Source organism: Eulemur rufifrons, chromosome 8, assembly GCF_041146395.1.
Source record: "Eulemur rufifrons isolate Redbay chromosome 8, OSU_ERuf_1, whole genome shotgun sequence".
Lineage (NCBI taxonomy): Eukaryota > Metazoa > Chordata > Mammalia > Primates > Lemuridae > Eulemur > Eulemur rufifrons.
The window spans coordinates 110,826,698-110,854,695 of NC_090990.1; the positions used below are offsets into that span (position 1 = coordinate 110,826,698).

A 27,998-nucleotide genomic window follows, 5' to 3' on the forward strand; every position below is an offset into this window, starting at 1 on the left:
AATACCTCCCATTTTGTTTTTATTACTTAAAATTGCTTTTGCTACACGGGGTCTTCTCTGGTTCCATACAAAGTGTAAAATTATTTTTTCTATATCTGTGAAAAATGATGTTGGTAATTTAATAGGGATTGCATTGAATCTGTAGATCACTTTGGGTAGTATAGACATAACATTGATACCAAAACCAGGAAAGGATGCAAGAAAAAAAGAAAACTACAGACCAATATCTCTTATGAATATAGATGCAAAAATTCTCAATAAAATCATAGCAAATCGAATCCAAGTGCTTATCAAAATAATAATCCATCACGACCAAGTGAGCTTCATCCCAGAGATGCAGGGATGGTTTAACATATGCAAATCTATAAATGTAATTCACCACATAAACAGAAGCAAAAATAAATACCATATGATCCTCTCAATAGATGCACAAAAAGCATTTGACAAAATTCAACACCCCTTTATGATAAGAACACTTAACAAAATAGGCATAGACGGGGACCTACCTAAAAATGATACAAGCCATATATGACAAGCCCACAGCCAACATCATACTGAACGGGGAAAAATTGAAAGCATTCCCACTTAGAACTGGAACCAGACAAGGCTGCCCACTGTCCCCATTACTTTTCAACATAGCATTGGAAATCCTTGTGAGAGCTATCAGGCAAGAGAGCAGAATCAAGGGAGTCCAAATAGGTAAAGAAGAGATCAAACTCTCACTCTTTGCTGATGATATGATGTTATATCTGGAAAACCCCAAGGATTCAACCAAGAGACTCCTGGAATTGATCAATGAATTCAGTAAAGTCTCAGGTTACAAAATCAATACACACAAATCAGAGGCATTCATATATGCCAATAACAGTCAAACAGAGAAGCAAATTAAGGACTCGATACCCTTCAAAATAGCAACAAAGAAAATAAAATACCTAGGAATATATTTAACTAAAGAGGTAAAGGACCTCTATAGGGAGAACTACGAAACACTGAGGAAGGAAATCACAGAGCATGTAAATAGGTGGAAAACCATACCATGCTCGTGGATAGGAAGAACCAACATTGTTAAAGGATATTTAGAAGTCATCTATTCTAATACTCTAAGTCTACAGGTTAGAAAACTAAGTCACCAGTTCTTTCTTTGTCAACTCACATTAATATCTTCTTGCTGTTTCTTGATTTCTAGGACCATATCACTTGTTTCTTGTGCTAGTTCTTTGTTTTCAAGTGAAAGCTTGTTGCAGCTTGCAGTTAATTCGGTATTCTTAAGCCTTTTTAAAAAAAATACATCATGCCAAAATATTTACATATGAAATTATATGATATGGAATTTAATTCAAAATAATCTTCGGGGAAAGGGAGGAAGGGCTGGGGGGATAAATGAAACAGGATTGGCCACTGGTTAATAATTCCTAAAGCGGGGTGATAGGTTCATGCTGGTAGTTCATTACATTATTCCCTCTACTTTGTAATGTTTAATGTTTTTCTATAGTAAGTTTTCAAAATGTTATAAAATAAATTTTCTTGCATATTCCCCATATTTTCATCCCTCCCATACTTTCCTACAAATTTTAAAGGGTACATTATTTCCTTCACATATATTTTTCTCTCTAGTAGACTGTCTCTTGAAAATTGTTTCAAACTTCTGGTAATTTGATTAAAGTAGTACATGAGCATGAGCTATTTTTAATTTTAAAATTATTCATTAAAATAAATAAAACTGGGTTTCATGTACAATACCCAACCTGCTCTTAGAAGGTCCCAAATGTTCTGCATCAGAAGAGAGATTATTGCTGCTTTTGGATGCAGCTAGGATCAATTTTAAATGAATGCAGAGGAGTATGTGGCTTCTATGGAGTGATTTCAGGAGCACCTATTATCTCCTCCTACTTAATAATACCAGAAATTCATAAAAGAGGACATAAAGCTTTTCCCTGAGCAACAAAAGGCTGAAAAGCAAATACACCCAGGATAACATAAATTTACACTAAAGTACAAATAACTAACCAATCCACTCATTAAAGAGATTTTGGTTAATAGATGAATTTTAGCCAGGGGTCCTAAAAAGTACTGTTAATAGGGTACCAGAAACAGACAATGGGAGCTAAAAGAGAAGGAAGAGGAGGCTGCATAAACTGTGTACTTTTCATTTTTATCTAGTGCTGAGAAGCAACCAAAAGGGAAAAACCATGCTCACCACTAGACTGGCTACTTGAATTTACTTCTGAGTAATAATGCAATAATTATTTCCCCTGCTTTCTCTCCAAATTAAACTTACTGAGTAGGTGAAATCATTTGATTAAATATTTTATTTGGATAAGTAAGAAATGAATTTGTATTTTGACATTTTATAAATATAAACCTATATAAGATAGCAAAACAGCCAGAATAACTAGTTAGAATTGCAAATTATCATTTTTATAGGGAATTAAATACCTCTAAGAAAAATAATACATTGATCTTCTAAAGTGGTTCTCAACTTTGTGGTATATTCTTTTTACATCAGTGATTTGTACTTCCCTTAGCAATGAAATTGGTAAATTATTTGATATTTAAGAAGGAATAAAATACAATTTCAAATTCAAATAAATTTGAACATAATTTACTAATATATTCATATTATTTATTACCAGAAAGCATAGGAATTGAATACATAAGCTATTTATAGATAGACGGAAAACATACTTCTCATTTTCAAGCTCAGTTTTCAGATCTTGAACCTGTTTTGAATAATGCTGTTCACTTGTTGCAGTGGCAGTTAATTTTATTTCCAAATCATGTACTTCTTTCTGCAAAATAAACATGTAGAACTATGGCGAGTGTTTTCCCAATTTTCTCACTTAAAAGGTATAGTTATGGTGTAATCACGCAATATTTTTGGTAAAAATTTGGCAGGTTATATCAAACATTTTAAATTTAAGTAGATTTAAGGTGATAATCATTATAATTTTAAAACAATGAGCAATGACAAATTCAATATAAGTAAATTCTATCTTGATATTCCTAAGCTTAACTGGTAGAATTACATTTACATATGATAAAATATTTTTATCAATTTTACTCTACCAAGTAATTAATTTCAATTAAAATGTTATACTATTAAGGAGAAATACATTAATTAATGAATTCAGGTAGTATCTTTAAAACTAACATGTTCTTATAAAAAGATAAGTTATAATAACCATACTTTAAAATAAAAGACAAATTCTAAAATTATAACATGTATAAAAAGTATCACACTAAGAATCTAACTTAATGAAAACTAAACTTTAAATGTACCAATTAAGAAATACTTGGCCAGGCACAGTGGCATGCACCTGTAGTCACAGCCACTTAGAAGGCTGAGGCAGGAGGATCGCTTGAGCCCAGGAGTTCAAGGCTGTAGTGCAACATGATCATGCCTGTGAATAGCCACTACACTCCAGCCTGGGCAACATAGCGAGACTCCATCTCAAAAAATAAAAAGAAATACTTTAGACAGCAAGAAATGTATTTGTTATAAACCACAGCATTATGCATTGTATTGATATCTTAAATATTGACCTTTCTCTCCCACATTATAATAACGAAGTTTCCATAGATGTGCTTTAATTCAATTAGCAAAGTGTAACACAAACACTTTTCAAAGGAATTTTGTGAAGAAATCTTTCACAAAGCAAATAGCTATATTATAATCCACTTTGTAAATCTATATTCTATTCAAGAAATATTTTAAATAAAACTTTATCCCTAAACAAACCTCTCTGGTTTGGAGAAGACCAATTAGTTCCTGTTCTGTTCCTTTTAATTCTTCGGCAATCTTCTCAAATTGTTTCTTTTCATCTAAAAGCTTTTGGTTTTCTGCCTAATTAAAAACATTAACAAATCAGGAGAGCCAAAACATACACATATTAAAAATAATCAAACTGCCCAAATAGAGTTGTGGAAAGAACTATGACCTTTTCCTTGGCTAACATTCTTTTAAAGGAGAAAATAAGTCAATACTAAGGAAACCCAAACACTAAATATGATCACAGAGAATTTAATAGGCAGAGCCCCGAGACAAAAGCCATAGAATTTTAATTTAAAAAGTCATACAGTTCATTGAATTCAAACCTTATCTTATGCATAAATCACTCCAAATTATTAGCAAGCAGGTAGTCACTCACTATTCTATCAATCTTCTTTGTCCCTATATTGCACTAAAATGTGCTTCCCTATAATTTTTATGCAATGGTCATTATTCTTCCTTCCATAATCATGTAGAAGTCTGATTCTTCTTTTATATGATAGCTGACAAATGTTTGAGGAGAGTATCATCACTCCCTAAGTTTTCTCTTAACTATTCTAAAATCTCTAGTACTTCTTAGTATCATTCTTCTAAAGAAATGATTTTGAATTACCTCATTCCCTCAGGATGGGCTCACTTTGTCAATACGCTGTTTTAAACAAGTAGTCAAGAATTTAACTCAATGTTCTAGACCAAGGATCAGCAAACTAAGCCTACAAGCCATATCTAGCTCACTGTCTGTTTTTATAAATAAAGTTTTACCGTAATAAAGCCACACCTATTTGTTTACATATTGTCTGTGCCTGTTTTGTACTTTGCCTGTAATAGCAAAGTTGAATAGCTGTAACAGAGACCATGTGGCCCACAAAGGCTATAAGATTTAATACGGACCTTTTACAGAAAAATTCTGTCAATGCCTGCTCTAGATAAGTCCTGTATAAATACAACTTTCTGCAACAATGGAATCATTTTCTGCATTATCCAATATGATAGCTATTGAGCACTTCAAATATGGCTATAGCAACTGAGAAACTGATAAATTTCATTTATTTTTAATTAATTTAAATTTTAATAGCCACGTTTGGCTAGCGACTATCACACTGGACAGCACAGCTCTAAAAACTGAGCAAGTATAACACAATCATTAATTCTTCTATTATGCGTGCTTAATTTCTTTTTATCCGTGTCAGACAGGTAATGTGCCAATGTTGTAGCAAAATTTGAGGGAGGTATATCTCACACATGAGTGTGAAAACCCCACCATCAAACTTATGAACTACAAAAGGATCTGGTGCTTAATTTCTATTCATTCCCTCTACTATCCAACACAATATATATTTATGAACTCACTTTTTACTTTGTTTATTCAAGCATGAGGTCACAACAATTTTATGAAAAGCCTAACAATAAAAGGTCCTATATTATTAACTATAAAAACTACTAATTGTAGTTAAAGATTTTGAATTTTATCTGTAGACAATGTGAAGCCATTAAAAGTTTTCATACAGCAATATAACATCATCATATTTGTGACTGAAAAAGATAATACTAGCAATAGGGCAGAAGAAAGCTTAAGTAGTGTGGACTTAATGAGAAAATCAGTTATGAGACTACTATGCCAAAACAAACAAGAGATGACAAGAGTTTAAATTATGTCAAAGACTGTGGAGATAGAATGATGACAATAATCACACTTTTGAGTAATTTCTACATACCTAGCCCTAACTAGATGCTTTAAATATATTTTTATTTCTTATACTACTCTGTGCAAATTAGATGTTTGCATCTCCATTTGACAGATTGAAAAATAGAAGCAGTTTTCCAGGTTTTAGTATGTAATTATAACCTCAGACTTACAGACTAACTCTCCTACTGAAAACCACCATAAACTGTGGACAAAATACACACACACTAAAAAAGTATATGTATATGTACGTTTGTGTGATATATATTTGTATTTTGTGTGTGTATACATATATAATAACTAAGAATTCTAAAGAATAAAAAAAAAATAGCACAAGTGACTGGGAGAGGAGTGAGTTTCTCAGTTTTTGGCAGCTTTGTCCCAATGGTGGAATGTCACTGCTCAGCAGCTTGCTATAATCAGCTAAAACTACAACAGAAACCCCACCATCTTTCCTGCTGAAGGAACCAGGGAAAGAAGCACTAGGAACTGTGACTGGCTGTCAGAATATGAAGGAGAAATCATACAGAGTAGAGAACCAGAGAAAGTAATCTCCAATTCTACATATGAACACTAAATAAATCTAAAACCAGCCCGTGAAGCATGTGTTCATACACAGACTCAAAAGCAGCTCACTCAGAGAATTAAACTGAGATTTGAAATGTCATTCACATAAGGTGAGATATAACTTATTTTTGAAACTAGCTAATTAATTTTTTAATAAAAACATTTACATTATTCAGAAGAATATAATAGAACCCATAGTATACATACCATAACCTTCACAAAGTCCTCAATATAATCCAAAATTATTCAACATACAAAGAACTGGTAAAATATCAACATTCTAAAGGAAAAAGGCAACCAACATATGCTAACCCCAGTACAACCAAAATGTGAGAGCTTTACAAGATGAGAACTTTAATGCAGCTATTATAACTACACTCAGTCAGCTACAGGAAATACTCTTGAAATCAATAAAAAGAAAGGAACTCTAAGGAAAAAATAGAAAATAAAACCAAACAAAAATTTAAAAACTGGTTAAAAAAAAAAAAGATTTATGGATAGGCTTAAGAGCACAATGGAGATTACAAGGCAAGTGCCAGTGAATTTGAATATCAGAACAACAGAAGTGATCCAATATGAATAACAGAGAGTAAAAAAAATTGAAATAAAAATAAATAGCACCTCAGGAACCTAAAGAATAATGTAAAAAGACAAATAGATGTATAATCATAATCTCAAATGTTGGCCAAAACTTCCCATATTTGAAGAGAGTTAAAGATTTATGAAGTGCAGTGAATCCCAAAAAGAATAATACAACTTCACTTACATACTGCTGAAAAATCAAAGTTAAGTAGGAAATCCTGACAGTGTATTTGTGGCCTTCTCATTATAAAATAGGGACAATAGAATATCATCTTTAAAGTGCTGAAAGAAAAACTGTCAACTAACAATTCTATTTCCAGCAAAAATATCCTTTAGGAATTAAGATTAAATGAATGACATATTCATAAAAAAAACCTAAGAGAATTTGTTGCCAGCAGAACTGCACTACAAGAAATGCTAAAGGAAATGCTTCAGGCTGAAGGAGAACAATATTAGAGGTAAACTAGATCTTCAGGAAAAAATTAAGAACATCAAAACCAGTATTAATAAATGTCATGGAAAATGTAAAAGACTATTTTTTCTTATTATGTCCTTTAAAAAACATATGACTGATTAAGGCAAAAACTAGAACACTGTCTTGTGAGGATGTAAACGCACGTAGGTGTAATATATAAAACAATTCTAATATAAAGGACAAAGTGGGTAAAGGGACATATATACTTAAAAGGTTTCAACATTTTACATGAAGTGGTACAATAGTAACTCAATGTAGAGAAGTAATATATATATATGTTGTAATCCCTAGAGCAACCACAGAAATAAATGCAGAGAGGTATAGATAAAATGCCAATAGATATATTAAAATGGAATACTAAAAAATATTCAAATAATCCAAAAGAAGGCATACAGTGTTAAATAGAGGAACAAAACAAAATGAACAAACAAGTTTTTAAATGGTGAATCTAATTTAACCACATCAGCATTTAAACAAAAATTTTAAAAGATATTAATGATCTAAACTCTCCAATTAGCAGAAACTGTCTGAGTGGATAAAGAAAGAAGATTCAATTATATGCAGGCTACATCTATAGACATACATACAAATATAAAGACTAAGAAATACCGAAAGATATACCATGCAAACAATAAGCATGAGAAACATGGAGTGGCTATAACAGTATCAATTAAAATAGACTTCAAGACAAAAGATTATCAGAGATAAAGAGGGCATTTAATAATAAAGGGTCAATTCATCAGAAAGATACGATAGTTTTATATATATAAGTGAGACTTACAGAAGAAATTCAAAATACATGAAACAATCATTGACAAGATTAAAAAGAAAAACAGAAATTCCAAAATCATAGGAGTTTTAATACCCTTTTCTCAATAAATAATAGAATTAGATTTAAAAAATCAATAAAAAACAGATTTATACATACATCAACTGATTAGATCTAACCAACATAGAACAATCTAACAATAGGAGAATACAAATTCTTTTCAAGTACACATGGAACATTCACTAAGATATATCATATCCTCATTTATAAAATAAACCTTAACAAATAAAAAAAGAAGTATATTCTCTCACCATAATTAAGTTAAGTTAGAAATGAACAACAAAAATAAAACAGGAAAATCTCCAAATACATGGAAATTAAACAACAGATTTCTAAATAATCCCAGGATCAAAGAACTACCCTCAAGAGAAATTAGAAAATATTTTAACCTAAATAAAAATATATTAAAATTTGTGGAATGTAGCTAAAGAAATGACTAAAGGACATTTACCCCATTAAAATGCTTTTAATAAAGGTTTCAAAACAATAATCTAAGCTTCTACCTTAAGAACCTAGAAAAAGAGCAAAATAAACTAAAAGACAGCAGAAGGAATGAAATAATAAAAATAAGAGCAGAAACCAATGAAACTGAAACCAGAAAAACCACAGAGAAAATCAATGAAACAAAAAGCTTGTTATTTGAAAAGGTCAATAAAATTAATAATCCTCTATCAAGACTGACAAAGAGAAAAGACACAACAACTAATATCAGTAGTGAAATAAAAAGTAACACTAATAGACTCCATAGACATTAAAAAGAGAACAGGGAATGCTCCGAACAATTTTGTGCACAGAAATTTGACAATTTAGATGAAATGAACTAACTCCTTGAAAACCAAACACTATCAAAATCACTCAAGATAAAACAAGTAACCTAAATAGTTCTATAACAATGAAAGAAATTAAATCCATAGCTAAAACCCTTGCCAAAAAGGAATCTCTAGGCCAGATATTTTCACTATAGAATTCTACCAAATATTTAAAAAAGAAATAACAATTCTATACAATCTCTTCCAGATAACATAAAAGGAACAAGTGCTTTCCAGTTTATTTTATGAGGCCAGCATTACCATCTTCCAAAACCAAAGATAGTACCAAAAAAACTACATAGCAATGTCTCTTATGAACACAAATATAAAAGTCTTCAACAAAAAAATCAATAAATACAATTTAATAATATAGAAATATAATAATACACAACACCAAGTAGGGTTAATCCTGGAAATGCAAGGACAGTTCAATATTTGAAAATCAATCAATGTAATATTAATAGTCTAAAGAAGAAAAACCACATTATCATATCAAATGACACAGAAAAACATTTGGCAAAAGTCAACACTGATTCATAATAAAAACACAAAGTAAACTAGGAGTAGAAGGGAACTTCCTACAAAAAAACTTGCAAGTAACATTATCCTTAGTGGTGAAATACTGTTTTTCTCTCAAGATTGGGATATCAAAGATGTACATGCTCACCACTCCTATTCATCACACTGGAAGACTGAGCCAATGGAATAATGCAAGAAAAAGAAATCAAATGCATGTAGATTGGACAGGAAGAAATAAAAACTGTCCCTATTTGCAAACAACCTGATTATCTGTATAGAAAATTCCAAGCAATTTATTAAAAAATCTCAGAACTAACAAGTAAATGTTGCAAGATCACATGGGATACAAGGGGATAAAGCAATCATATCCTCATCTAGTAGCGATGATGTTTTGGGATGATTCAAGTGCATTACATTTGTGTACTTTATTTCTATTATTATTACATAGTAATATATAATGAAATATTATACAATTCACCATAATGCAGAATCAGTGGGAGCCCTGAGCTTGTTCTCCTACAACAAGACAGTCCCATCCGGGGGTGATGAGAGACAGTGACTGATATGACAGGAGGCAGAGCTCAGGTGGTGATGTGAGCAATGGGGAGCGGCTGTAAATACAGATGAAGCTTTGCTCACTCACCAGCTGCTTATCTCCTACTATGCGGTCTGGTTCCTAACAGCCCGCTGATCAGGTACTGGTCCACAGCCTGGGTGTGGCACTGGTCCACAACGTGGGTATTGGGAACCTCAGCTCTACCTGATACGCTGCATTTCCTTCTTTCTTTGGATTTCAATTCAACTTTACTTCTCTGAAAAAGCCTCTCTTGACCTCCCTAACTAGTTCAAATCCCTTTATTATAGGCCTCATAATACTGTAAACTAACCTTTTATTGCCTTGTCATCACTGTAATATTACATTTCAATGAGTGATTAAATTTAAGTGTGACTATTTTATGACTGTAGTCCCATGAAGGCAGAATATGCATCCATTTGCTTCCCACTGTATCCATAGAGTATAGCATAATTAGAACTCAACAAATCTTTATTAAATGAGTAAAATGAATTATTTATTCCTCACAACCACCCTATAAAATATGTACAATTACTTCCCCCATTTCACAGACAGAAAAACTGAGTTATCAAGAGTTTAGGTTAATTGCTGTTGGTCATACAGTTAGCAAGTAAAGAGCTGGATACCAATCAAGGTATTCTGATCCTGGGAAACATGATATTATGCTCTATTGCTGTTCACATATAACAAAACCCCAAGCCAGTCCTTGTGTATGTAGGAATAAATTTTTTATTAAAAATAATGCTATAGTATTCATTCAACAAATATTTATAAAGTGCTTGCAAAGTGTCAGACTCTGTGCTAAGTATCAGAGTTACAGGGTAAACAGGACATAGGCTCTTAGCTCTTATTGGAGCACTTATTCATTCCACTATTTACTTACTGAGCACCTACTATGTGCCATCTAGTATCCTACGTAAGGAGGAGTCTAAAAAGGTGAATAAAGCCTTCAATAATACCAAAAATAGTTTCATTCGTGACAAGTGTTTTAAAGGAAAAATTAAAGATGCTATGGAAATAAGCCACACAGAGACCTAAGCCTATCCTGGAATGTCAAGAGAGGTTTTGTAAAGCAGTGATGTTTAAGCTGAGACTTGAAGTATACATATGCATTAGCAAATCTGAAAGCAAGGAAGAAACATTAATTAATAGTTAAAAGAGTTTACGCATAAACAATTCAATGGAGAAAGGATAAACATTTTAAAATAATGCTTTCCAAGGGATAAAAGAACTAGGAGCTGCAAAATCAGGTAGAGATATGACAGATAAACACAAACTCAAATATCTGTAAGTCATAAACAATATTGTACTCTATATCAGGGGCCGGCAAACTACAGCCTTCAAGACAAATTCTGCCTGCAGTCTGTTTTTGTGGATCCTTGAGCTAAGAATAGTTTTTATGTTTTTACAAGGTTGTTAAAAATAAAAGAGAGAAGTAGGGAAGGTAAAGTGAGACAAGAAGAGAATTAAGAGAGACCATATATGGCCCACAAAGTCTAAAATATTTACTATCTAGTCTTCTACAGAAAGTTTGCCAAGTCATGCTCTATATCCTGCAATCAATTAAAATATAGTGAAGCCTTACCTTATAAATTCATTAAACATGATTTTACCTGAACACTAAACATAGGTACTGAATATATATCATACATATCATACCCATCATACACGTCTTTTGCATCTTTGTGGCTCAAAGGTATCAAAGACACAACATCCCAAAGTACCAAATTTATAGTTATCTACATAACATGAATATTTTATCTTATTTAAAGGTACCATCAACACATATTCAAATAATATAAACACCTTGACAAACACAGTTAACAAGATGTATAAAAATTGGTACAGTTAAGAACATAGGGACCAGGTGTGGTGGCTCGCACATATAATCCTAGCACTCTGGGAGGCCAAGGCTGGTGGATTGCTTGAGCTCCAGAGTTCGATACCAGCCTGAGCAAGAGTGAGACCCCACCTCTACTAAAAATAGAAAAAAAATTAGCCGGGCAACTAAAAATAGAAAACATTAGCCAGGCATGGTGGCTCACACCTGTAGTCCCAGCTACTCAGGAAGCTGAAGCAGGAGGATCGCTTGAGCTCAGGAGTTTGAGGTTGCTGTGAGCTAGGCTGATGCCATGGCACTCTAACCTGGGCAACAGAGTGAGACTCTGTCTAAAAAAATAAATAAATAAAAAAAAATAAAATCATAGCTTTACTTAAAACCAATTTTTTTTAATATTTTCACTGAAAAAAATCAGCACAAAGCATCTAGAGCATAAGAGTCTAAGTCAAGAGATTCAATATTATTTTTCTTTTTTTAAAATTCTTTCTCTGCTTTGCCCATGTTGAGAATCAATATTATTTTGAAAAGTAATTGCTACATATTAGTAGGAAAGACTATACTTACCAGGACTTTTTTCAATTCTTCAAGTTCTACTTCTTTGCTGTTTTTAAACTTAGTCATCTCTTCTAAAATAAGCAAAAAAATATAAATATTTTAAAGGCTGAAATTAAAAGAATAGAAAAAGCAAGAGAAGAAATAATAATAAAACTATCTGAAAAGGAAAAATCAAAAGAGATAGATTAATGCAACTAGAGCATAGTAAAGCACAAAGTCCAAATCTAACAACGCAAAAATAATAAGGAATATTAATAGTAATGTTTCTATAAAGTTAATTCAACAGCCAAAGAAGCCCAAAGTTTATAAAGCAAAATAAGCAATAAATCTATACAAAATATATGTGAAATGAGGTCAGAATGTGCCTTTACCTTCAACTCATCAATTATCAAAACATTTTGCTTTTTAATCTTCACTGCAAACTTAAAAGAACTTACTTTTTCTTAAGCTAACTCTGACCATTGTACTTTGCATCTTAACAATCCCAATTCCTCTAAGACTTTATCTCCTATATTACCAATATACACTAACTCTATGTAGAGGAATCTTTAATTTCCCTTATCTCACCTAAACATCCTATTTGAATATAAAATAATATATAAGTGACCTTTCTGCCCTCCTTTCAAGCTACTGTCAAACTTCTCATTTGTTTTGCAGACAAATTCCTGTTTGTTATATTCTTTCTTAACTCTATGCAAAACTAATGCCTAGCTCCATGACAATAAAATTATGATCTTAAAGATCACCGATAACCATTTTGTGATGCAATTATCAGTCTTCATCATTGTGGAGCTTTGTGGTATTTGATACCATTAACTGCTCCTGACTTTTTACCTTTGATTTTTCAAGACCTTGAATTAATCATATTTCCTGTTTCCTCTCTAACTTCTGTTCCTGTTTTCTTTGCTAACACCCTTCTTTTTTGCCACCCTAAATAATAATGCTTTACAATGCTTTTCTTTCTATGTTTTCACGAATTCAACATTATGCTAATGAATTGAAAAATCTTTCGGGGGGGGGGTGGAAAATGGCAGAGTAGAGGTGATCTCCTGGCTCTCTGCTCCCAGAGAAAGAGGTGAAGAACTCGGATGGCTACGCACGAGTGGATCACTCCCCTGCAAGAACAGCGTTGTAAAACTGCAGAGAAATAGCGTGGGACACACAACACAGAAAAGAAAAAACGGTGAATGGAGAGTGGGAGATAAACAACAGAGTGTGGGACTGCCACACCTGCCCGGCCAGCGAGTGGAATGGGATCTGACCCATAGGAGACCGTCCTGCTCCCCCACTGACCTCCACACCCAGTCAGACAGGAACGTACCTGAAGTTGGTGCAAAATCACTGCACGAGATAGCGGGCTCTGTGGAGAGGGGAAAATAGCGGGAAACATCTTGAATTCTCCAGTGCTCTGTGCTAGGACTGCACTGGACGGGGAGAGACTGGTCTGAGCAACCGCTCAAGGGAGTTAGGAGACAGGCACCTCACCTCTGGTGGTCAGCCAGTGCAGAACAAAGGAGGCAAACACTGAAAAGGGAGCTCTACCCTAGAAACCGGTGACGATTATGCCGGCCCAGAGCCGGTCAGAAAGAGTAAAACCTCCTGCCAGACAGGTCCCAGACTCCGAGACAGTGAGACACAAGAGACAGCGGACGTCCTGTTGACTCAGCTCCCCGATCTGGCATCTGCCAAATCCTAAATAGTCGCCTCCAGTGCTAGCGCTTGGTGGGTGGGCAGCTGCCATTTTGGTGGTCCACAACCCAGATGCTGTGGCTGCTACAGTTTCGGGCAGCACCCCTCCTGCAGCCCGGGGACTCTAGCACAAGGCGCGACAGACTCCACCCTTCCATGACCTATTGATTCGGCTAGCCGGGCCTGTATCCATGGGTGAATTTTGAGTGCTTCCCCACAACGCTAGTTCTCCAGCAGTGGAAGGCCACCACCAGTGGGATTCCCAGGCACTGGGGCGCTGGGCGGTCTCAGCCATCACCCCTCCCCTAGCGTAGTGACTTTCACCCCAGGAGTGGTGGGCTCCACCCCTGGAGGTACGGAGAAGCAAGAAAAGCCACTTTCCCTGTGTGACTGGCATGAATCTGCGGCGCCTTGGCGCAGATCCCCCCAGAGATTCGGCCCACCAGTCGAGCTTAGTTCATCTAGTACGCTCATAACTCTAGGGCCTGCTCTCTGCATCTGAGCAGCTGCAACAGTGGGGTTTGTTGTCAGGGAAGGAAAATCCTGGCCAGAGACGCCCCAGAGGTGCACCAAGTAACCCCTCCCATCATGAGCAGCCTCCCAAGTGTGGTGGAAGAACCCTGAATAACATATTAGCGGCACTCCCTAGCAGCAGATCAAACAACCACAGAAGTACACAAATCCAGGCTGGTAGGCAGCAGCTGCGATCTGCCTTGCCCCTACCACCACTTTAAGTAGGAATAGGGTCCAAGTAACCCTCGGGAGTGGCAAGATCCTTCCTAAAGATCAGGGCATTAGTATTCCTCACCCAGAGACCAGAGACCAACACAGAGGCATCAGATAACCACGATAACTGGCTCCTCCACACAATCTACAACCAACGACACAGAGGGTAACCCCTTAGCTTAATATAGTACCCTCCATCTCAAGCTATTAGAGGGTAGTGGTGTTATACACACAGGTGTGATTCACCACGTGGGAGCTTAAGCTGGGGGAACAAATTCACTACTCTCCACTGGCAATAGGTGAAGACAACAGGTCAGAGGTAACCCAACTCGCCAAAATACCTCTAAGGCAATACAAGACCAGTGTGCCTCCTCCTACCACTGTCAAGAAACATCCCTTGGGGGCTTGAAGTCAAGGGCACAAACCAGTCCTAGCACTCCCAGTTCTCAATTACCCTGATGAGAAAGAACCAGAGAAAGAATGCAGGGAATGTGAAAGAGTAGTGAGAAAGGTCACCCCCAAAAGAAATCATGAGACCCTCAAAATTGGATACTAATTTAAATGAAATGATTAAAGTGATGGAGGAATAATTCCAAATATGGATTGTAAGGAAACTCAGTAGAATTGAAGAGAAAATAGAAACTCAACACAAAGAAGCAACGAGAACAATACAGGAAATGAATGAAAAATTCTCTAAAGAAATTGGAATATTACCAAAAAACCAAACAGAAATCCTGGAAATTAAAGAGGCATTCAAGGAATTTCACAGTGAAAAGCCTTTTTTTTTTTTTTTTTTTTGAGACAGAGTCTTACTCTGTTGCCTGGGCTAGAGTGCCGTGGTGTCAGCCTAGCTCACAGCAACCTCAAACTCCTTGCCTCAAGCAATCCTTCTGCCTCAGCCACCTAAGTAGCTGGTACTATGGGCAGGCACCACCATGCCCAGCTAATTTTTTCTATATATTATTAGTTGTCCAGCTAATTTTCTTTCTATTTTTTAGTAGAGATGGGGTCTCGCTCTTGCTCAGGCTGGTCTCGAACTCCTGAGCTCAAATGATCCTCCTGCCTCGGCCTCCTGGAGTGCTAGGATTACAGGCGTGAGCCACTGCACCCAGCCTGGAAAACCTTAAAAATAGAATAGATCACACAGAGGAAAGAATCTCGAGGTTGAGGATAATTCTTATGTGCTAAACAAATCAGATGAAGAAAAAGAATACAGAAGCAAGAGATAAGAACAGAACATATAAGAAATATGGGATGATGTAAAGAAACCAAATATAAGAATTATAGGCACCCCAGAGAGAGAAGAATAAAATACACAAGGGCTGGAAAATCTATTTCATGGAATACTGGAGGAAAATATGCCTGGCCTGGCCAGAAACCTATATATCCAGAAACAAGAAGCACACAGAACTCCTGAGAGATTCAACGTGAAGAGGCAATCACCACGTCACACAATTACCAGACTGGCCAAAGTAAACATGAAAGAGGCAATCCTTCGAGCAGTAAGACAAAAACAACAGATAACCCACCAAGGAAAACCTATCAGACTAACTGCAGACTTCTCAAATGAAACCCTAGAAGCCAGAAGGGACTGGGGACCCATCCTTAATCTTCTAAAACAGAATAATGGCCAGCCTAGAATTCTTTACCCGGCAAAACTAAGCTTCATCTATGAGAGAGAAATAAAGACTGTCCCAGACAAGCAATCACTGATGGATTTTGCGAAGACCAGACCGGCTCTGCAGGAAGTACTCAGCCCTGCATTATACACTGAACAGTGCAATAGACACCCATCAAATTAAAATCACTCAAGAGTTAAAGTCCAGAACCCAGATTCCACAATGGCTTGAGAGGGAAAAAAACAAAAAGAAAAAAAGAAAATTACCCAACAATATGAACATAAATCTACTCCAAATATCAATCCTCTCAATAAATGTGAATGGCTTGAACTGTCTGTTGAAGAGACATAGACAGGCTGAGTGGATAAAAAAATTATAAGCCAAGTATCTGCTGTCTCCAGGAAATGCATCTAACCCACAAAGATGCTTTCAGACTCAAGGTCAAGGGTTGGAAAACAAACTTCCAGGCAAATGGAAACCAAAAGAGAGTGGGGGTAGCAATTCTGATTTCAGACAGCATAAATTTTAAAATAAGAAAAGTAAAGGCCGGGCGCGGTGGCTCACGCCTGTAATCCTAGCACTCTGGGAGGCCGAGGCGGGTGGATCGCTCAAGGTCAGGAGTTCAAGACCAGCCTGAGCAAGAGCGAGACCCCGTCTCTACTAAAAATAGAAAGAAATTATCTGGCCAACTAAAATATATATAGAAAAAATTAGCCGGGCATGGTGGCGCATGCCTGTAGTCCCAGCTACTCGGGAGGCTGAGGCAGTAGGATCGCTTAAGCCCAGGAGTTTGAGGTTGCTGTGAGCTAGGCTGACGCCACGGCACTCACTCTAGCCAGGGCAACAAAGTGACACTCTGTCTCCAAAAAAAAAAAAAAAAAGAAAAGTAAAGAAAGGCAAAGATGGTCACTGTATAATGGTGAAAGGAAAAATCCAGCAAGAAGACTTAACAATTCTTAATATCTATGCACCCAACACAGGAGCACCCAGATATATAAAGCAAACCCTGTTTGATCTAAATAGCATGTTAAACAGTAATGCCATTGTAGCAGAGGATTTCAACACCACACTGTCTAAATTGGACAGATCCTCCAAACAAAAAATAAGCAAAGAAATAATGGACTTAAACAGAGTTCTAGAATAAATAGGTCTAACAGACATCTACAGAACATTCCACCCAAATAAAGCTGAATATACATTTTTCTCATCACCTCATGGAACTTTCTCCAAAATCAACCACATACTAGGCCATAAATTAGACCTCAACAAATCAAAAAAAATCAAAAAATTCTTTGAATTAAATGATAACAAAGACACAAGTTATCAAAATCTGTGGGATACAGCAGAAGCATTCCTGAGAGGAAAAATAATAGCATTAAATGCTCACACTGAAAAGACAGAAAGCTCACAAATCAATAAACTAATAAATTGTCTCAAGGAACTGGAAAAAGAAGAGCAAATTATTCTAGACCTAGCAGAAGAAAGGAAATAACTAAGATCAGATCAGAAGTAAATGAAATTAAGAATAAAAGAACTATACAGAAGATCAATAAAACCAAAAGCTGGTTTTTTGAAAAGATAAACAAAATTGGTAGCCCTCTTGCTAGGTTCTTGACAAGAACTAGAAAGGAAAGGACTTTAACAAACTCAGTCAGAAATGAAAAAGGAGGTCGGGCATGGTGGCTCACGCCTGTAATCTTAGCATTCTGAGAGGCTGAGGCGGGAGGATTGCTCGAGGTCAGGAGTTTGAGACCAGCCTAAGAAAGAGCGAGACCCTGTCTCTACTAAAAAAAACAGAAAGAAATGATCTGGACAGCTAAAAATATATAGAAAAAATTAGCAGGGCATGGTGGCACATGCCTGTAGTCCCAGCTGCTCAAGAGGCTGAGGCAGAAGGATTGCTTGAGCCCAGAAATTTGAGGTTGCAGTGAGCTAGGCTGATGCCACGGCACTCTAGCCCGGGCAACAGAAGTGAGACTCTGTCTCAAAAAAAAGAAATGAAAAAGGAGAGGTCACTACAGACATCATGGAAATACAAAACATTATCCTTGAATACTATAAAAATCTGTATGCCAAAAACTACAAAATGTAGAGGAAATGGACAAATTCTTGGAAACACACAACCTCCCTAAGCTCAATCAGGAGGAAATAGAATTCCTGAACAGACCAATATCAAGTGCAGAAATTGGAGAATTTTCCACAAAAAATCTTCAAAAAAAAAAAAAGTCCAGGACCAGATGGGCTCACACCTGAATTTTACCAAACCTACAAAGAAGAACTCATACCTATACTGTAGAAATTATTTCAAAACATTGAGAAGGATGGTATCCTCCTCAGATCATTCTACAAACCAATATCACCTTGATACCAAAGCCAGGAAAGAACTCAACAAAAAAAGAAAACTACAGACCAATATCCCTCATGAATATACATGCAAAAATCCTCAAAAAATCTTAGCAAACTGAATCCAGCAGCACATCAAAAAAAAAAAAAAATTCATCATGACCAGATGGACTTTATCCCAGAGATGCAAGGCTGTTTCAACATACACAAATCTATAAATGCAATTCATCACATAAATAAAAGCAAGAACAAGGACCATATGATTCTCTCAATAGATGCAGAAAAAGTATTTGATAAAATCCAGCATACTTTTATGATAAAAACCCTCAACAAAATAGGCATAGATGGGACATTCCTTAAAATTATTAAGGCTACATACGATAAACCCACAGTCGATATCATATGAATGGGGAAAAATTGAAAGCATTCCTGCTTAGAACTGGAACCAGACGAGGTTGCCCACTATCTCCCTTTCTATTCAACATAGTGCTGGAAGTCCTTGCAAGAGCAATCAGACAAGAGAAGGTTGCCCAAATGAGGCCAGAAGAGGTCTAACTCTCACTCTTTGCTGATGATATGCTATTAATTATATCTAGAAAATCCCAAGTATTCAACCAAGAGACTCCTGGAATTGATAAACGAATTCAGTAAAGTCTCATGATACAAAATTAATGCATGCAAATCAGTGGCATTCATATATGCCAATAACAGTCAAGCCAAAAATAAATCAAAGATGCAACACCTTTCACAATAGCATCAAAGAAAATTAAATATTTAGGAATATATTTAATGAAAGAGGTGAGAGATATTTATAGGAAGAACTATGAAGCCCTGGGAAAAGAAATTGTAGAAGATGTACACAGATAGAAATCCCTACCATGCTCATGGATTGGTAGAATAAATATTGTTAAAATGTCCATTCTACCTAAAGTGATCTACAGAATTAATGCAATCCCTATCAAAATTCTATGATCATTCTTTACAGATTGAGAAAAAATAATTCTACGCTTCATCTGGAACCAGAGAAGACCTCGTATAGCCAAAGCAATCTTAAGCAAAAAGAACAAATTGGGAGGCATCAGTCTGCCAGACTTCAAACTCTACTATAAGGCTATAGTAAACAAAACAGCATGGTACTGGCACAAAAACAGAGATACAGACCTTTAGAATAGGACAGAGATCCCAGATATAAAACCATCCTCATACTGTCATCTAATCTTCAACAAAGCAGACAAAAGTATACATTGGGGGGAAAAAAATCTCTATTCAATAAGTGGTGCTGGGAAAACTAGATATCCACATGCAAAAGACTGAAACTGGATCCCCACCTCTCACCTCTCACAAAAATCAACTCATGATGAATAACAGACTTAAACCTAAGGCACAAAACTTTAAGAATTCTAGGAAAAAAAAAAGTTGGGAAGACTCTTTTAGACATCAGCCTAGGTAAAGAATTTATGATAAAGACTCTCAAAGCAATCACAGCAGCAACAAAAATAAACAAATGGGACCTGATCGAATTAAAAAACTTCTGCACAGTCAAGGAAACTATCATTAGAGTGAATAGACAACCTACAGAATGGGAGAAAAATATTTGCTTTCTATACATCCGATAAAGGGCTGATAACAAGAATCTATATAGAACTTAAGAAAATCAACAAGAAAAAATCAAAAGGCCCCATCAATAAATGGGCAAAGGACATGAACAGAAACTTTTCAAAAGAAGACAGAATAATGGCCAGCAAACATAAAAAAGTGCTCAATATCTCTAATCATTAGGGAAATGCAAATCAAAACTACAATGAGAGTAGTAACTCCAGTGAGAATGGCCTTTATCAAAAAGTCTCAAAATAACAAATGTTGGCATGGATGTGGAGAGACTGGAACACTCTTACACTGCTGGTGGGACTGCAAATTAGCACAACCCCTGTGAAAAGTAATTTGGAGATACCTCAAAGAGCTAAAAATAGAAATACCATTTGATCCAGCAATCCCACTACTGGGCATCTATCCAAAGGAAAAAAAGACATTCTATAATACAAACATCTGCACTTGAATGTTTATAGCAGCACAATTCGCAATTGCAAAGATGTAGAAGCAACCCAAGCGCCCATCAATACATAAATGAATTAATAAAATGTGGTATATATATACGTACACACCATGGAATACTACTCAACTACAAAAAACAATGGTGAACTAGCACCCCTTATATTATCCTGGATAGAGACTGCACTTGGAAGTGAGGTATCACAAGGATGGAAAAACATGCACCACATGTACTCGCCATCAAATTGGTACTAACCAATCAACATTAAGGTGTTCACATGGTAGCAATACTCACTGGGTGCCGGTCAGGTGGTGGGGTGGGGGGAGTAAACCCACAACTAATAGAAGTGGAGGGCACTGTGTGGGGGAAGGACACACTGGTAGCCCTGGCTTGGGCAAGGCAAATGCATTACATGTAACCAAAATGTCTGTACCCCCATAATATCCTGCATTTAAAAAAATAAATAAATAAAAATAAAAATTGCTCAAAAAAAAAGAAGTGAAGCATAAGGGAAAAAGAAGAGTATAGAATACCCTCCAAGATTTCTGGTTTGGAGAACTATACTGTTAACCAAGGAAGGAAATAAACTATCATTGAGTACCTATGTCATTGTTAATGCTACTCTCCTATACACAATGTTTTCTACACTCGATCATCCTTCTACAACTATCCAAAGCCTCTATATACTTTAAGTCTACTTTTAAAATCTACCTCTTCCATAAAGCCTTCCCCAACTATGCAGTCTACATTGATATCTTAGGCTTCCTCTTGGCATCAGCATTAACACACCCCCATCAATAAGAAATCTATGAGCATTCACCTCAAATATATATGTATAAACACAAATGCATATTTATATAAATTTCTATGTACTATATTACTCATTACAAAATATATGTAAAACATAAAAAATAAATACAAATAGTAGTTATAATATTTTCTTCCTTTATCCTAATGGAATTTTTGCTCACCCTTCATTTTGGACACCATGGCTCTAATGGCTTTACGTGTTCAATCTTTTTCCCACAATAATTAGAGATTTCTCAAGAACATGATATTTTACTTCTTGCATATGTTCCTATAACATATAATACAATGCTAAAAACCACACATAGTACTGTTTCATAAAATTCTAGAATTCCTTACTCAAACTTCTCATAATGTATTGCTCTATTATGAGAAAATTACATTGTATAATTGAATTTTAATATGAGAAGTAGCCACCTAATTTTAATATTATACTTAACTGCTACAAATAAACATCCATTAAAAATATTTTAAGGACCAAAATTATTCCTTAGTCTACAACATTTAATTAAGCAATTCTAAACAAAGTAGATCTATACAATGATTTAAAACAGTACTTTACGCCCTGAAAGAATAAAAAATTGAATGGTTCATATTACAACCATTCTAATATAAAATAATACTAAGAAAATAAAATTATTTGCATTGGATAATATAATTTTGAATGATTAATGGTTATTTCATAGTTGAAAATTACACATTGCAAAGGGAAAAGCATAAATATAGTTCAAAAGTTCAAATAGCCTAAGCACTTGTGAAATGTTAAGCACCCATTTTAGATATTAGATAATATTGCAATTATTTTAATTATACTAGTTTTCGAAGCTAATTAAGTTTACAGAAAGTTATGAGATACTTTAGAAAAATACCTGCCAATTCATGAATGTTTTCAATTTAAAGAAATACTTTTTTTCACTTAAATTGGATAAAAATATATTGTATTATTGTAATTTTCCACATTTGTAGATGTGAAGATTGACAAACACGAAGCATAGGTTATTAGCACTAGCTAACTACATGGTCATAAATTCACAAAATAACTACTATACAGAACTACTCTCTCTTTTGTCTATGAATGTTGGTTGAATATTAACACCACCATATGACAAAATAAGATCACATTTTCCTATACATAGTTCATAATCCAACATGACAAAGCAATGAAATTTCAAAATTCAATTAAAATATCATAGACATTTCTCACTAAGAATTATTAAGGCCTCTGGATCCCAAAATGAGGAAAACAGAATACCAACTTTCTTTTAGGCTTCTTATACTCCTAGATATCTATTAACTGCATAATAAAACCGTATAGTCTCTCTTAAGGTTTAAATTTGCTATCTTCAAAATTCAAATGTAAAAATTATCAAATAATCACTACTGGCAAATGACAGAGGAGAAATTATATTTTATTCCAAAATAGCATTTATGTTTTCATACTTAGCTAATATCATCAAAGTACCCATATTCTCTCAGTCTTACCCAGTTCACTTGATTTTTTTTGAAGCTCCATGGTAAGTATTTTCAATTGATCTTCATCTTTCTCCAATCTTGTAAAATAATATGTAAAATAATCTTTTATTCAGAATTCATCTAGTAACTAAAATTGGTGACATTTAGCAACTGATATATTAAAATCTTAGCATAGATTTGCCCACTCAATTATTAGACATTTATTGAGTACCTACTCTGTGCTGTATAGTGTAACACTTTTAAATAAGATATTATAAATACATAATTGTATATTCATTACATCTACATAAAACCTTAAAGTTTATGGTTATAATCTGTCTCTTAGCTATTGATGATAATCAAATTAATGCATCCTAGAACTCTGAAAGACACTGAGTATGTAACTACTATTACACTGAATTCTGCATTAGAAAAAATTTAAATATGAGAACAGGTGCATTTTGCTTAACTTCCCTGGCTTTCTTTTCCTCAAACTGTAAAACTGAGGTAACTGGGACAGAGGAATCTAACTTACAATTCTAAAAGTTAAAAATTTTTAGAATGTATAGGTCAATCAAGAATATATAAGATAAGGCCAGATGCAGTGGCTCATGCCTGTAATCCCAGCACTTTGGGAGGCCAAGGCAGGAGGATCACTTGAGCCCAGGAGTTGTAGGTTGCAGTGAGCTATGATCATGCCACTGCATTCCAGCAGTGACAGAGTGAGACCCTATCTCTGAAAAAAAAAAAAAGAATATATACAATTAGAGGAGCTAGAAAAGCTAGCTTTCCCTCACCAAGCACAAGCAGTACAGAAGAAATGCTGCTAGGCCCAGGCCATGACTTCAGTGAGAAACCAGTCCTCTCCTTTATCCTATCAAATTTAATTAACCCTAATGCTAATGAGACAAAAAATAATTACCTAGGTCTCCTAACACAGCTTTATATAAATATGTCCTTAATATAAAGTAGTGAAAAATAGACCAAGTCTTTAACACTCAAGTTTTAGACAAGCTATTTAGATGAAATGCAAATGAATAGTTTAATTTATATATAGCTAATCATATTCATTCAAACATTTAATAAATTATTATCAATAAATTAACAGATTAATTGTATATTGAATTTGTGATGATTAATTTATTTAATAAATATACAATAGTACCTACTGTATACCAGGCTAGTTGCTAAATTTATAAATCTGAAAGAACATTACAGATCCCAGTAAAACAAACCACATGGCCTGAAGTTATTTCTATGAAGCTAGTAACAATCCAAAGTTTCATTAAATGTTATATCACTGCATCAGCTCTTATGAGCTTGCCTATATAGCTTGACTTTATGGCAAAACATGCAGGGGAACTATCCTAGAAAATACCTGCTTCTAAATTTTTTCAAAGGATACCTGCCTACCCAATACAAACTTTTAAAATGTACTCCCACTTCATACATTAAAAAACAGACTTGGGGATGGGTATATACCTACATAATGAGTGCGATGCGCACTGTCTGGGGAATGGACACGCTTGAAGCTCTGACTCAGGGTGGGGTGTGGGGGCAAGGGCAATATATGTACCCTAAACTTTTGTACCCCCATAATATGCGGAAATAAAAAAAAAAGAGAGAGACTTGGCTGGGAGCAGTGGCTCACGCTTGTAATCCTAGCACTCTGGGAGGCCAAGGCGGGTGGATCATTTGAGCTCAGGAGTTCGAGACCAGCCTGAGCAAGAGCGAGACTCCATCTCTACTAAAAATAGAAAGAAATTATATGGATATCTAAAAATATATATAGAAAAAATTAGCCGGGCATGGTGGCACATGCCTGTAGTCCCAGCTACTTGGGAGGCTGAGGCAGAAGGATCACTTGAGCCCAGGAGTTTGAGGTTGCTGTGAGCTAGGCTGATGCCACGGCACTCACTCTAGCCTGGGCAACAGAGTCTGTCTCAAAATAAAAAAAAAAAAAGAGAGAGACTTGATTAAAGTTGTTATAGGAATTACACATCAGTTGACAATGAATAGAAAATGGCACTGAATATCATAAGTAAACTGGTTTTATTCATTTATTTTATTAAAAATAAGAAATATTTTACCTTTGCTGTTCTGTTCTCAACAATTCTTTCAAGTTGCAGATAGTAGTTTTAAGTTCAGTAACCACAAATGAATGAGCAGCTTTAGCTTTATTAAACTCTTCCATTTGAGCTTCTTTTTCTCCAGTGAGCTGATAAACTGTTTTTGTTGCTATCTGTAAATCTTCCTCTAAAGCCTTTTGAGTACTCTAAATGAAACAAAGTGCAAAACAAAAGCAATGACCGAAGAGTTTAAGAAAAAAAAAAAGCTGAACTCATCTGCTTATACAAATTTGCTGCCCCTCGTCTCCTCCACATCCTCCTACCCATCATCTCTCCTCCTTAACCTGGAATGCTCACCCACTACTCTTATTTCAATTTACCATTCTCCAAATCCCACCTATAGTTCCAACTCCTCCATGGAGTTTTCCTAGTCAATCCAGCCATAGTGTTTTTTCAATTCTTAGAACTATTACAGCAATGCATGTTGGTACCTAGCATGGTCTTATATTTTAGCTATATTTTTGATGTATTTTCATCCAATGTCTATAATTAAACTTAGCATTTTATAGACTGGGGTTGTGTCTTCTCTATTTGAAGCTCCAGGTCCTTGTACATAGTATTAATATTTGATCAATATTTGTTGACTGATTGACAGTGTGAGACTTATTACACACTAGTTTTTAAATCATACCATGCTTCTTTGCAAAGACACTTTAGTATCTTCTAGTTCTGAAGTCAAATGATCCTGTTTCTCATTTGATTTTTTTAAGTCTTCATTCTGTAATTCTAAAAAAGAAGGTTATAGATAGGTAATACTAAATAGAAGGTGTACATCCAAAAAATTGTTATTTGTAACAATTACTCTTTTTCCTCCATTAGATAATAGTCTAAAATGATAATATGCAAATTAATATGCAAATGTAGACACACTAATATTGGTCATCATCAATCTTTATTGACTTTTCAAGATTGCTATCTCCCAAGAACTCAAAGATGAATATTTAAGGATTTTTAGTGCTACATTTTTTTATAATAGCAAAACTATTTGTAATTAAATTAGATTAAATTATAGTGGTACATACATAGGGTGGTATACCATGTAACCACTGAAAATGATGATCCAAATTTTATCCACTGATTACTAATTTGTATAGATATTCATAAAATATTATAGATTAAAAAGAGCAGGTTAATTTGTATAAATAATGCATGTAAATGGAAAGGACACATACTAAAATATGAAAAGTAAATTATCTTCTAATGGTGAAATCAGTCATGATTTTATATTCATTATTGCTCACCTTGATATTTAAATTTTTAAAAAATATTACATATCTTTATTAAATCATGAAAAAACTTTTGAACCCACTTAAGAGCTAATGTTCACTAAATACTAAGTCCCAGATACCAGTTTATGTGCTTTATATGTGTACATTTAAACTTCATAAAAACACTAGGGGAAAAAGCAGCTCATGATATTTTCTGGATTCAAATTATACTATTTCCTCTTACTAGATACCTGGCCTTGGTTATGATACTTAATCGGTCTGACTCTACTTTTCTCACTTGGAAAATTAGATAATGATAATTATAATTATTCATATCATGAAGAGTTACCTGTTAAGATTAAGTAAGATAATACAACTTAAAATACTTAACCACAGTGTCTAGTATATAATCAATAAATGTTAACTACTATTATGATGATGATAATTGTGATGTATGCTAGAAATTGGACCTTAATATTCATGAAATTTATAATACATTGGCCAGGCAAACAAACAATGACAAGTGCTGATGGTTACTCACTAGAAGTTCTGAGAGCATACACAGAGAGGTCACTTAAGCCAAATAGGATCACTAAGGGGTAGAGGTAAGGGGAGGCAGAGACAGAGACAGAAATTTCAAGGAAAGCCAGAAAGTGGCAGCTGAGTTGAAACATATGAAAGACAGTTAGAATTAGCAAAAGTAATGCGAGTTGGAAGAGGAAGAGATCACAGATGAAAGAGCGTACAAAGGCAAAAATAGAAGACATAGGATGACACATTCTGGCACCTAAAGGAAATATATTTCAGTAGCATGAGGCTTAAAGGATAAGGGAAGAGTCATAGAAGATATGATTGGAAAAATAATAAAGACAAGATCATAATAGGATTTATATGAGTTGTTCAGAGTATTATGCTTCCTAAGTCATGATGACCAGCAAAACAATGAAGGATATTAAGCAACAGATGATGTTACAGGTTTATATTTTTTGAAAACTCCATTTGCAAAAACTGTATAGAATGAAAGGGTCAGTGGCCCAATTCTGGAAAAAAAATAAGAAAAGTAGATCTGGAGAGAGGGAAATGATGACTAATAATTGTGGTGTCCATTATGATATTATTTCTTATAGTCTGGTAAAAAATGTCTCCTCTGAAAAATCATAATCCCAAACTAGTCCTTAGGCATGTATGGGAACTGAATCATACTGCCGAATGTTCAAAAGAGCTTCAAGCCAAAACTTAATTTGAAGTGCTCCTAAATTTCCCCAGGATCCCAGATGATACAAATGCAAATTTTCTCCATAAAAATATACTTCTAATCCAGTCCTTAAAGAAGTTACATAGCCTCACAATCAACACAATAGGAAACAAAGCACCATGAGCAGTCAGCAAAATGAACAAAGGCCAACTTGAATCTGCAAAGATTTCAGATGTTAGAATTGTTGACTATGAAGTTAAAAAATATTATAACATTCTTTAAAAACTAGAATAAGTAGGGAAAATATCAATAAATCAAATAAAACTTCAAGGAATGACATATAAAATTAAAGCTGAAAACTACAGATGTGTAATGATGAGCTATGTCATTCAAATAAACTCCCCTAAAAAGGACTAAAAATTCAGAATCAAATAATAAGAATTGAACAATTTCAATATATCTCAAGCATCACATACAGTAATGACAGTAAGGTAAAATTAGTGCACATAGGTTAGCAGGAATCAGATAACTACTTGCCATGTGAAGAAGAGAAAATGTTTTAAAGAATAGAAAAACA

General features: G+C 34.8%; 1 protein-coding gene and 1 non-coding gene across 5 annotated transcripts in view; both read right to left on the bottom strand.

Moving 5' to 3' along the window:
- SYCP1 (synaptonemal complex protein 1) overlaps window positions 1–27,998 on the bottom strand; it is a 101,620-nt gene that overhangs the window by 51,147 nt on the left and 22,475 nt on the right. For all 4 annotated transcript variants that reach the window (XR_011234522.1, XR_011234521.1, XM_069478938.1 and 1 more), the window contains 7 exons: window positions 25,650–25,744; window positions 24,980–25,164; window positions 22,920–22,987; window positions 12,213–12,274; window positions 3,740–3,844; window positions 2,686–2,789; window positions 1,154–1,271 (listed from right to left, as the gene is read on the bottom strand). Coding sequence is in view for 2 of the 4 variants with exons in the window: in XM_069478938.1 (XP_069335039.1) it covers window positions 1,154–1,271; window positions 2,686–2,789; window positions 3,740–3,844; window positions 12,213–12,274; window positions 22,920–22,987; window positions 24,980–25,164; window positions 25,650–25,744 (737 nt within the window). In the remaining 2 variants the exon portion in view is untranslated. The remainder of the gene's footprint in view (window positions 1–1,153; window positions 1,272–2,685; window positions 2,790–3,739; window positions 3,845–12,212; window positions 12,275–22,919; window positions 22,988–24,979; window positions 25,165–25,649; window positions 25,745–27,998) is intronic.
- LOC138391215 (small nucleolar RNA U13) lies at window positions 4,954–5,057 on the bottom strand. The gene has a single exon (XR_011234824.1). It is a non-coding gene; the product is annotated as a small nucleolar RNA U13 (small nucleolar RNA).